Raw genomic sequence first — 13,129 nt, forward strand, 5'->3', positions numbered from 1 at the left:
AGCTGGATCTGGTCACTAATTTATCATTTCTTTTACCGCTGTAGACCTCTTCTGTTAAGCTTTTCAATGAATATAATGTATTCGTTCCCTAGTAACAGATATAACATGTACTGTGTAACTATACTCCAACAAATGCATACAAGGTACACACTGCAGTAAGTTTTTACTTACTTGTTCCTTAGTGTCAGAATGATCTCAATGCACAAATGTGTCCATGGGCTAAATGTAATAGCCTGCGAACTGCAGGCATCAGCGTGTTACAGGAGAGTATGGATTATGTTTTAAAGTAGCAATAATTTAAAAGGCAAAACCACCCTAAAACATAGGGCAGACTCCCCGGGAACCCCCCAATGTCTGTAGTTTGCAGGCTATTAGATTTTACTTCATAAATTATCATAGAACAATTACATTACAACATTTGGTTACAACATTTGGTGACCAACCAATTGTGCGTCATTTGTACAATTTAGAACTATGAATATAGATTTACTAAAAAACTAAACCTGTATATTTAAAATATGCAGTGTGCATTGCTTTGGGGGCATGTAATTACTGGTGTATTGGCTTGGTAACATTAAATTAAAACCAGAACACCATAGAACTGAAATTAAAAAAAAAAAAACTATAAAAAGACAATTTAAAATCAAGACATGTTTTATTAATATTCTATCCAAAGTACTTTGATCAGTAATTTAAAAATGCTTTAATGATATTAAACCTATACAAAATATTCTGCTTTACAAGCAAAAGAACCCTTTACCAAATTAACACGAATTAAGTGACTTAATATACTTTTATAATTATGTTTAAAATAACTTATGCATGTATTAACCCTTATACTGTAAAATTTTACTGGGCATGACTGCAGTCCCCCAATAGACTATAAAGCCTGTTTACAATGAGGACAATCTGCAGCACAACCACTATTAATGCTGCACAATCATTTGCAAAAAAATCCTTTTTTTTGCAGTATAATTTGTAGACTTCTCATGAGGAGAATGTATATAGAATACTCACTGTGGGCCTTATTCAGAATAGTTGAGGCTTGGATTTAAAGTATGGGGACAAATGTTTAGTTGGCCATGTATATTACAGTGTAAACATAAAGCTGCATGCAGAAAACACTTGTAATTGTTGCTCTTGTTTTGCAACATGGTTTGTCCAGGTACAAATCTGTCCCCTTTAGAAGTATATGTAATTTTAAATAAGGCCCAATATGTAGACTTTATTTTGAAATAAATACATTAATATTTCGGTATGATCCCCCTCCCACTACCCTAATGTCAAATTTCTACACTTGCCTCAACAGCTAGCAACACCTCCCAACAAACATCAAATATAAGCTGCTAATACAATGAAACTCTTCTGTAAGTGGATGACTATAAAGGTGCACTGACAACCTGAAAATCCAAAGAAGAAATTAGGGCCAAACAGGTTTGGTTACATTAGACAGCTAAAGCTGGTTTATGACTGGTCCACATTGGTTACAAACACATCAGACCTCTGCGCATCAGTCCCATCTGTCACTGGAAACACAGACTGACGGAAATGTAAAGTTTACATGAAAATAAAACAAGGGCAACTCAGCCTGTTGTCTCATGTCATTTGTATTTGTAATCAGCTTCTCCAACTAGAAATGCATAGTGTCACCAATGTAGAGAAACACTGGATTGGGGACTCACCTACAAGTCACAATGACGGTGCGCTTTTCTAGCTGGACAAAGTTTTTAAACTCTGCTGTGAAATACTAATAAAGTTTGTTATTTAAATTGTACACAAGCAAAATCCTTGAAAAATATATTTACCATGTTTTTATACGACAGAAAGATTTCATGGAAAAATGAAATAATCATCAAACAAACCTAAGACATTACACTGCCAGTACTGCATATGGTATAATACAAGTCCTCTTAGACATTAGTGTCTCTTTCTAGTAGCTAGGAATGGCACACATTCAACATAGTGGCATCACTATCAATGATTGTTGGAATATTTACTGAAGCCTTAAAGTGCAAAACTGAAAAAGTAGGGAATCATTTTAAGAAAGTGGAAAAAAAAAGGGAAGAGCAGCTAAGGTCTTTTGGATTTCTTTCTGAAAGTCAGACAGAATCCTTTTTCTACAATTGTTTTTTTTTTTTTAAATTAAATTATATTAAACACCATCTTTAATTATCCTATGAGCTTGTTGGTATAAAAAGCCCAGTTTATGTTGGCAAATTGGAAATGGTATTAATGTTGTCCAAATAAAGTTAATGCTGGTACAGTTAACACTTTGTTGCTGGGACTGAACTGTTTTAGTTGATGTTAAGCATCTTCATAAAATAATACGGTGCATCATTTCTTGTTGATTGCTTCTAATAAGCGTAGAAGATGCAAGAAGAGATTGAGAATGTCAAGATACAGGTTGATTGCAGCTAATATGTGCTCCTCTGGGGACAGTTTGTGTATAAGTACATGCGTATCATAGATGATGAAACCACAGAAGAGCAAAGCTCCGCCAGCAGCAATGACCAGTTCAACGGTTTCGCTGTAAAAGCATAGCTGCAAGAAGGAGAAAAAGACTTGTTGTTATCGTTCTGCTTGTATCTGTGCAGTACCTGTTACTATCTAGTTATTAATTAGTGCAGTGGTTCGCAAATTGTGCACCATAGCACCCTGGGGTGCCTCAGGAAACTTGCAGGGGTGCCTCAGGTTGGTGGTCCAGCACCAAATCAAATTATTTATGGTCAATGTCATGTAAATATGTGGTCAAACAGAAGCGCAAACCTATCCACCACCACATAACTGAGCCTAAGGATGACAGGTCAGCACAATTTATTTAACTTTACAAAATTTTGGGGGGAATTTCTCAATAACAAACTTTTGGCTTAAGGGTGCTGTGACAGCAATACTGATACTCTAGGGTGCCGCGATTCAAAAAAGTTTGGGAACCAATGAATTAGTGTATTGGAAATAACTATTCCTGCAAGGGATAGCACTGAAGTGCAGGCAACATGAGGAAATATCATCTGTTTACACCCTTCCACACAATGCACTAAAATACCACTAAATAATGGATTACAATTATAAATGATTTAATCATTTGTAAATTGACAATAAACCACAAAAATGAAACATTGAAACATATAGAATTATACTGTGGATACCAGTTAGTCTGCTCTTTTAAAATTCAGCCAAAGGGGAGGGTGGGAATTTATCAGCCTCAGATTTTGGCAAAAACTGCAGTGTCCCAGCTAGTTACATATCAGCATATGCAATAAAGGTTAATCACAGAATGTAATACCACAGAGGTGCAAAACCACATTATCATTACTTTTATAAGGGGGCAACATTTACATAATCATTACCCTGGTACTCCAAGCCCAGGAATACCAAGGTGGGCCCAATGTAATTCAGCAAGGGGAGGACCCATATGTTTCTTTTTCAACAAATTATCATCTTTTTAGAGGCAATATCGCTCTCTCTAACTGGCACTAATTCTAAGATCTTGAGCATGATGCAGCTGCACTAATGGCATGTAGTTTAAATCCTGGCTGTCAGGATACGGACGCACAGAACGCCGGCGTCGGAATCTCGACATCAGTCAGAATCCCGGCGCCAGCATCCAGACAGTAAGTAGTGGTGTTAGGGGAAGGGGGTGAGGTTTGGGTTAGTCTGTGGGGGGTGGAAAGTCAGGTTTAGGCTGCGGGGAGGGAAAGTTAGGTGTAGGATACTTACCGGCAGGTGTCAGTATCCTAACCCTGTCGGAATGCCGGTGTCGAGATTCTGACCACCAGGATCCTGAGCGCCGGTATCCCAAACCCGACCTGCACTAATAATACTATCATGTGGTTACTCCTGGAACTCTTCAAACAATTACACAACCAGTTTGATTTTTTTTATGGGGCCAGGTATCCTTGTCTGTGACAGAACATTATCAGGATCACAACAGCTGTTCAGCTGACTGACTGGAGTATTTGAGTATTTAATACTTTATAACATCAGCGTGACAATACTTTGTTTTTGATTCATTAATACGTAGATGCTTTTAATAGGAATTTTATGGTTTCATTACATTTAATATATGTGGACATTATTGGTTATTGTCATTTTGATTGTGTTTCATTTTATGCTTGTTTGCCTTAGTTTAGATCATTATTGATCTATTCTGCTTCTTTACCCAGCAAAACTGCATTTTCCTTGTATTGTTGACCTTTTGATTGAGTGCCATTTCTTATGTTGCTGCAGGGTTCAGTGGGAATATTTCATTCTGAAGGTGTTTATTTTTTACTTTATTTAAGGGTCACATTGTATACTTATTTATTTCCTTTATAGCTCAGCATCACTTTTTGCCATACCGTTAACTTACCCTGAGAAATCCAGCAAGAATTAAGATCCACAAACCAGCAAAAAGTCTGAAACAATAAATGAAATAATGATTATTTGTTACCAGTTTGGCTTGTAAAGCCGCAATCCCATGAAAACAAAGTTGTTGTATTTTTCATGGGATTGTTCTTTCGCAGCAGTCCTAAGAATGAAAATATTACAGCTGCATTGAGTGCTTGAAAATAGCTGTGGATTTTCCACCTGTAAACAGAGTTGGCCATGACTATCTGGCTGTACCACCAAATAGTCATGGCCAGTCGTTAATGAAAGAAGCAGTCAGCATTAGCAGAAAGCATCTGCAACAGCCCTATCCTTGATGTAAAAGATTTGCCTGAAATCTCTGTATCTTTTGTGACAAAAGCACTGGTAAGGTTATACACTAGAGATATATTTGTCCCAGATATCTGACCTTTATGTATTAAAACTCCAGGAAAATGTCTGTGATTGCAAAACAGACTTGATAGACATTTGGGCTTTAGTAAAAGCTGGTTAAGGGTTCCTGGGGTTATGGATGGAGAGTGAGGGCTCCATCCATTAGGCCCATTTCGGGTCTTCAACCTGAGAACAGGCTAATTAGCACTTGCACAGCAGGCTGATAAAGGCGTGTCAGGGGGTGTACTCGGGGTCTCACTACCTGGGGAAACTGGCAGCAGTCTTGTTAAGAGACACTGTGATTTACTGATCGTGAGTACTGTGTATATGCCCATGTTTGTGGTAGGGGCATTAGGTCCTACCACTTTTGAGAAAGGAAACCTGTGTGTTTAGTTAGAGCCCGGACGGGTTAGGTTTTTTTCTTACTGCACAATAAACTAGCTTCGGCTAATTACACGGAAACCTTGGACTGGTGTGCTGTTTCCTGGCTGCTGTGCGTTTGGTAACTGTTCCCTTTGGCATAGGTAGCCACCACATAATAAAATACAGACAAAACATATGCAAGTCCAAAAACATACTTGTAGGTTAATTGGTTTCTGACAAAAATTATCCCGTGTGTGTGTGTGTTAGGCTATAAGCTCTTTTGGGGGCAGGGACTGATGTGAAGGTCTTCAAACAGCAACTGAGTGTGCCTAAGATGTCTGCCTTACCATCTGAAAATATGTTAAGTGCTTGAAGTCCTATTGGAAGAAAGGTGCAATATACATAATTATTATTGGTAACTTGGCATGCATGATTTGACTGCACAGATCGACTGGATAACACTAAGAAAATACACACCTACAATTATCAAATAGAGAGATTCTCTTTCTTAAGGGTTTGAAAATAAACATACCCAGCTCCAAACTTGCTGAAGTCTCTCTTGGACTGGAACGTAAATGCAGTGAGGCCAAAAAATACAGCAGTTGTCAGTATAAAGGCCTGCACAACCACAGCTACCTCATAGTAGGTCACTGAAAAAAAGCACATACAGTAGCTATAATAAACATACAATGACCAGTACACTGATAAATTACAACAAGTATAATGGTTAAAGTTATTACCAAGATTATACTGTGACATAATCTAGTTACCTGCAATAGCAACAGTTATAGCCTCCAAGAGGGTCTGTAAGTAAATAGATACTATGTCAGTTAACCAATATATACAAAAACATGTTTAAATTTGTTTTACTTGATTAAACCATAGAAAAATATCAATATATGAATTACAAATTGCTATCTTGTCTGAAAACAGGGCATAACCCAGTGGTTCACAAACTGTGCGCTGCGGCACCCTGGGGTGCCTCGGGACACTTGCAGGGGTTCCTCAGGTTGGTGGTCCAGCACCTAATCAAATTTTTTATGGTCAATGTAATCCAATATGTGGATAAACAGAAGTACAAACCTGTCCACCACCACATAACTGACCCTAAGGATGACAGGTAAGCACACTTTACTACATTTTTTTCTAACTTTCGCAATAACAAAATTTTGGCTTAGGGGTGCCGTGAAAACAATGCCGATACTCTAGGGTGCCGTGATTCAAAACAGTTTGGGAACCACTGGCATAACCGTACTTTCAAAACAGTATTCTCTCATGTTTAGGTGTGCCAAGAAACTCCATACATGCTCACATGATGCACCAGTCTTTCATAAGTAACCTGAAGGCTGTCCTGTCTGTGACATGTGGTGGAACAACAGAAGAGAAATTACCAAGAAAATTAATTTACGTATATATGTAGTGTGACCTGAAAAAAAAAAAAAATTAAAGGGTGTAGAGTACAACTGATCCCTACACTACTTTATTTCCCTACCAGATTTATTGCATTAAATTCCATTTTGAATACAAAAAAGACAAATCCTCCTAACACACCCTCTATATAAAAAAAAAAAAAAAAAAAAAAATTAAGAATAATAATAATAATAATAATACAACTTAAAAAAAGAAAACATGTTAGGAAAAGATGAACATGCATTGCAAATATGATGTTATGTAAGCCCCCTTTTCTGTTTAGGCAATTGCGAATTATTCACATATTCCAAATCGTTCTTATGCTCCATTCCTTGATGTTTTCAATCCATTCAGTGATTCAAAGTAAATATTAACATAAAAAAAGTGTCAGTACCAGTTTCTCAGTCAGCACCACGGCCCATGTTACCAGTTTCTCAGTCAGCACCACGGCCCATGTTACCAGTTTCTCAGTCAGCACCACGGCCCATGTTACCAGTTTCTCAGTCAGCACCACGGCCCATGTTACCAGTTTCTCAGTCAGCACCACGGCCCATGTTACCAGTTTCTCAGTCAGCACCACGGCCCATGTTACCAGTTTCTCAGTCAGCACCACGGCCCATGTTACCAGTTTCTCAGTCAGCACCACGGCCCATGTTACCAGTTTCTCAGTCAGCACCACGGCCCATGTTACCAGTTTCTCAGTCAGCACCACGGCCCATGTTACCAGTTTCTCAGTCAGCAACACGGCCCATGTTACCAGTTTCTCAGTCAGCATCACGGCCCATGTTACCAGTTTCTCAGTCAGCACCACGGCCCATGTTACCAGTTTCTCAGTCAGCACCACGGCCCATGTTACCAATTTCTCAGTCAGCATCACGGCCCATGTTACCAGTTTCTCAGTCAGCAACACGGCCCATGTTACCAGTTTCTCAGTCAGCAACACGGCCCATGTTACCAATTTCTCAGTCAGCATCACGGCCCATGTTACCAGTTTCTCAGTCAGCACCACGGCCCATGTTACCAGTTTCTCAGTCAGCACCACGGCCCATGTTACCAATTTCTCAGTCAGCACCACGGCCCATGTTACCAGTTTCTCAGTCAGCACCACGGCCCATGTTACCAATTTCTCAGTCAGTAACACAATCAATGTACCGTTTCCTTATTTATGAGAACATATACTGCAACTAAAGGGAATAAATCTCCTCAGTCATCAGTAGATTTTGAGGTGTTTATCAAGTTCTATTATGCAAAACCTGGCACACATCTACAGGTTCTCTTAGTTTGTTAGGGCTTCACAAGCAATATGTAATTGACCTTTACGCAGTTTGTGAACCAATATCATCCATCAAGCAATGCCATTACAAGGGCCACATTGTAGGTTATGCCTTAAGAGATCTCGAACATTTTATTATTACATTCCAATATATATATATATATATATATATATATATATATATATATATATATTATGATTGCTTACAAATCCAAACAGCAGGTACAGGTTCAATGGATGGCGATGCCTATTGACAGTCAGGGCAATAATTGTACCCAAAGATCCAATTACAGAGATAAGAAGCAAAGCAGGGCTAGAAGACAGGAGACAAAAAGGGAAATCAAAGATATTAATAAATGCTTTAAATGTGATTCCATTTGATGAATGTCTTGAAAAAAAACATCAAATCAAATCAGAGCATTGTTCTTATATCTCTTAGGTGTCATGTGTTCTCTTTAGAATTTAGTGAGATTTGGAGTAAACGAAGATATTTGAAATAAGGATTATAAGCAAATGAAAATAATATTGTCTACACTTGGTTACCCTTAACTTTTTGTAACATTCATTATATTATACTCTATGTAGAAAAAGATAAGCATCAAGGAAATAATCACTTAGCAGGTAATTAATTACACGTTACAATCTTTTGCAAACCAACCAGAATTTTAAATTGCCCTGCAATTTCTCAACACACAATACACCGGATCCAAACCAGAAATAGATTGGTTTGGGTCAGACTATACAACACATGGAGACATTTTTCTGTTTAACCAAACAGAGCACACACATAGTAGTGAGGAATTGTACATTACAATACACACCCTCACCAATTCATCAAGAACAGTACACTAGGGCCAGCAGAAAATCTGTCCTAAATAGATGTGGACCAGGTTGGACGTGGACCACCACTCAATGTCATGACCCTCCTGTGGCCATGGTGAGGATGTGCAGACACTTCAGGGAGAAATACAATTGAATGCACTGTTGGGACTCAGGGGTCTATTCATCATCACTTAGTTTCTACAAAAACAGGTGAAAATTAAATAAAACAGGTGAAAATTTAAGTATCCGGGCCATTCATCAAAAAGGTACAGCAGGAGATATCTTTCACTTGCGATTTGGCCCACTGTCCCCATACACTGGCATGGGGACAGAAATTCATCAAGCTCCGAAAATACAATATTTTCGGAGCTTGACTTCAGGCGCATTTGCCATCTTCAGATGGCATTTGCTCTCGCTCGCAGCGCACACCCTGCTCCTTCCCTATGGGAAGGAGTCCCGGGTTGGGAAGAGGGATCCTTTCGGATCCATCTGCCCTTGTCCGGCTCATTCAGCCGGTCATTGGGGCTTTGTGAGCCTGCGTGAACTCTAGGCACTAGCACTGCCGTATTGACTCGGCAGTGCTCAGTTTCACTGCTCCGAAAAAAGCAGTGAAGCCGCTTCGTGGAGTCAGCTGATTTTCGGATCAGCTGTCTCCGCGCCGGAGAAATGCTGAATTGCTCCGGCGCTTACGGCGAATTAGTATCTTAATTATCGGACCCCAATAATTAACATAATGAATAGATCCCAAAATGTACATCCACACAAGGACAACACTAAGAGGCATATTCAATTAGGTGCGAAAAGTCCGGTACTTTTCACCGACTTCACGTGTTTTTGCTGCGGAAACCTTTCGTGCGCGCCCCCGCTATTCGCCGTATTCAATTCCAAAGGACGCAAAAACGCGTCCCAGCGAAACTCAAACAGACAAAAAGTGCTGCCACTTATGGGGAAATCAGCCTGGCACCCCCCAAAAGATGTAATAACATTGGGGATCAGTATAGATGTCCCCGATTAGCCCCCTTGGAGCTATTTGGGGTACCCAAGTGCTTTCAAATGCCTCTATATAGCGTTTTTGCACAAGTGGTGAAGGATAGCACTTAGCAGTTTTTTTTTTGAGAAAATAACTAGCAAATTTCAGGTACATGAAAATGGGTGCAAGCATTGTTAAAAAACGCGAAAGTGGAGTCTTAAAAATGCACCTTCTGCAATCAAAAAAATACCTCCCCCATACTTGGAGATCCCCCAAAAGCTTATTTCACTAGTTTTTAAGCTTGTACCCAAACTTTGTACTTTTTCGCCCCCATTTTCAAAGTGTTTTTTGGGGGTATTCCTCTTTTTTATTTTGCGTTTTTTTGACGCAGTTATCCTTTGGGGGTCTGTCCAAAGGGTGGAGTGGTTTCCGCACCTTTGCACCCCAAAACCGCAATTCTGCACTTTGTTCCGCCGAGTCTTTGCAATTGAATATGGCGAAAGTTTCCGCCTTGTGAAATGACATCATCCGCGATACTTTTTCGCAGATTACAGCTAATTGAATATGGCCCTAAAATGGAGAAATCTTGCTTGTTTTAATTTGCGTGCCATAGAGGTGCTTCTACAAATAAGCAAGATTTCTGTACTGTAACAGCGCATCCTCATCTAGTATCTGACACAATTACTATGAAATGCATAGTGACTAAAGTGCAATTTACATTCATGACAACCTTTTGGGTACAAAAAGGAAAAAAGCACATAAGTAACCTACCTTTCATGTACAAAAGACCGGAGAGAATCAAAATAAAGAAACACTGCAGCAGTCACGGTGGTCAAAAGAACTTGCACAAGCAAAATGCTATAGACTTTTCGCAGGAAATCTATCCCATACACAAATAACAAAAATTAGCACATAGGATTCCAACAAAAGGAGTAATATATATCAGAAATAACATGACACACATAACATTCCTTTGGGAATGCAATGTCTTGCAAAAATAAGAACATCAATATGCTTGACAATTTTTACAAAAGGGTAATTCCCAAGTTACAAAGTGTCATAGCAAACAATTAGCAATTCCTGTATACAATTCTTTAAAGCATGACCTGTCGTATTATTTTGTCAGTAAATAAAATTAATTTCACAGAATTTCCTTATGCTTTTGATAGCCATGCATATACTTGCTACGTCACTTAGTAACGTGAGTTACCATGGAATGACTCAAAAATGATAACTTTCAAAGAAGCAATGTCTTGATTTGTATATTCAATATTGTTGACAACTAAAAAGAAATTAATAAAAGTTTTCTTTTTCTAACAATTATTAAGGTAGAGCAATTGTACCATTAAGTTACATATCTTATATTGTATGTTTTCATGACAATAATTGGGGGGGATGTATCAGTGAAAAAAGTAGAGACGTTGACATGCCCATAGCAACCAATCAGCTTCTACCTGTCATTCTATAGTGTTCCTGTTAGACTGTGGGGCAGGCAGGACGCGGAGGGTCTGGGCATTGCCGAGCAGTAGAGGGGCGTGTCCTTGACACACGCCTTCCGAATTTGTCACACTTGGAGTCGTCTTGCACTTATGGAGGTGCTGGGCTTCCCCCAAGCTCTCCCCTAGCTGTGAAAAGATGCCGTACGCATGAGCACGGCATCTATTCAGCCAGCGGTGATCGGTCACCGCAAAATTTCCCACGTGTGAGACACTGCGGCCCGTGGGTGCGGATGGCTCAGTGCAGGCTGCATTACCGGGGCACCGCTAAAAGGGCAGAGCGCATTTTGCTCTTTTAAAATCTGGCAGGGTGTGGCGCCACGCTAAAACAGCCTAGCGGGAACACTAATTCTATACGAGAATGTACTTGATAAATGTTACCTCAAAGATTTGGTTGTGGCAAATCGCTCATCTTTAGAAGGTTTTATACATCTCCTTCGTGTCAGAAGGTTCTATACCAGTACTGGCCAACCAGTGGCTCTCCAGCTGTTGTGAAACTACAAGTTCCAGCATACCCTCCCACCAATCAAGCTTGTAAATCATCCTGGGACAAGTAGTTTCACAACAGCTGGAGAGCCATAGGTTGGCCAGGCTTGTTCTAGACCAGAGGTTCCAAAATGCAGTCCTCAAGGCTCCCCACCAATTCAGGTTTCAGAGATATCCATGGTTGAGCACAGGTGACTTAATTAGTACCTTCCTGTGCTCAACCAGATATCTCATATGGTGCATACACACGGTCAAATGAACGATTTTTACCAGCGATTTGAACGATTTTACAAATGATTTGAACGATTTCAGACAGTATTAAAATGAATGAAATCGGCCAAATCTGACTGCAAACACATCAGATGTCAGATATCGTTATCTGACATGCGGGAACGCGCATAGTTCATCGTTGCAGGCTCACATGTCAGATTTTCTATCAGATATGAACGACTGAATGATTTTTAAAATCGTTATCGTTCAGATCTGACAGAAAATCTGACCGTGTGTATGCACCATAAAACCTGAACTGTTGGGGAGCCTTGAGGACCGAATTTGAGAACCCCTGTTCTAGACAATAGCAGTGTGCACTGGGTAAAAACATAGGAGGTGTCTGATGCTGCCAGATTTACCTGCATTCACAGTAAAAAATACAAAGTGATCATATTGTCATCTTCGCGTGTGATCGGTCCTGCTAATTTATTTATTATATGGAGTAATTGCATTTTATTGCATACATTGTTCTATGATGTGTAAATTGAGGAAGCTTTGTGCAAAATGTGTGGAACTCATGTTACATGAATTGAGGCGTTAAATAAGGGACAATAACACTATTTCAGAAGCCCTCTCTGCGCCCATGTCCATAGGACATCACAAACAATGCTGCAAGGCCTTTTTTACTAGTAAATTGTATATGTATGTTACATATTTAAGCAAGCAAAGTTATATTGTGGCCCCTTCATTGAGTGCGATCTCCCAGCCACCGGACTAGAAAATACCTATTAACAGAGTCTTACCTTGGCATGTATATAAAATCATTAGCTGTCCTTATCTGTGGTCATACATTTGAGCAACACATATTATACCAAAAAGCCTCCAGAAGATGCTGCCATAGCATGATAGCAGCAATGTACTACTGCTCAGCAGCCACACAGTGCAGGGTAAGCCGGGGAGGCCACAAAGGCTGTGCTGCAGCATAGGGCTGGGAAACAGAACTCACCCATACGGATCTGGATACTGGCTGAGGCCACATTGGTGCCGTAGTTGAAGTCATCCTCGATGGAAGACCTGGGGTAGAGATCCGCGGCCGCCATTTCCTTAAACACCTGTTACAGTCACACGATGAAGATGCGGCTGTACTTCCTGATTCCTGCCGCTCTCTCCCGCAGGCTGCTCTCACTCAGCAGCTGTAACTGTGTATCAACAACATGGGGGAGTGTCAGTGTCGCACATGCGCAGTGCATCGCCAGAACCGCAGCATATCGTCGTCATCCTTAATATGATCTATTCTACCTACCTAGCACTTTGCGGACCTTACTATAGGGAAGAGGATAGATTAGGGGCCTACGGAAGTTG

At 40.0% G+C, this 13,129-nt stretch overlaps 1 protein-coding gene across 1 annotated transcript; it reads right to left on the minus strand.

Moving 5' to 3' along the window:
* Positions 1–638: 638 nt before the first annotated feature.
* Positions 639–13,039, minus strand: TMBIM4 (transmembrane BAX inhibitor motif containing 4). The gene is made up of 7 exons (XM_088454662.1): positions 12,774–13,039; positions 10,347–10,455; positions 7,991–8,096; positions 5,871–5,904; positions 5,633–5,750; positions 4,349–4,394; positions 639–2,541 (listed from the first exon to the last, which is right to left on the minus strand). The coding sequence occupies exons 1-7, from the start codon at positions 12,865–12,867 to the stop codon at positions 2,335–2,337; spliced, it is 714 nt and encodes a 237-aa protein (XP_088310788.1). The 5' UTR covers positions 12,868–13,039; the 3' UTR covers positions 639–2,334.
* Between the last annotated feature and the right edge of the window lie 90 nt (positions 13,040–13,129).

Source organism: Taudactylus pleione, unplaced genomic scaffold, assembly GCF_031769625.1.
Source record: "Taudactylus pleione unplaced genomic scaffold, aTauple2 ptg000040l, whole genome shotgun sequence".
NCBI classification, from domain to species: domain Eukaryota; kingdom Metazoa; phylum Chordata; class Amphibia; order Anura; family Myobatrachidae; genus Taudactylus; species Taudactylus pleione.

What these genes read in the sequence shown, in the direction of transcription:
- TMBIM4 (XM_088454662.1), bottom strand. Translation starts at nt 12,867, where the DNA reads ATGGCGGCCGCGGATCTCTACCCCAGGTCTTCCATCGAGGATGACTTC. An exon ending in CAGTATCCAGATCCGTATGG is followed by an intron (nt 10,456 to 12,773) that starts GTGAGTTCTGTT and finishes TGTATGGGATAG; the next exon opens with ATTTCCTGCGAAAAGTCTAT. An exon ending in CGGTCTTTTGTACATGAAAG is followed by an intron (nt 8,097 to 10,346) that starts GTAGGTTACTTA and finishes CCTGTCTTCTAG; the next exon opens with CCCTGCTTTGCTTCTTATCT.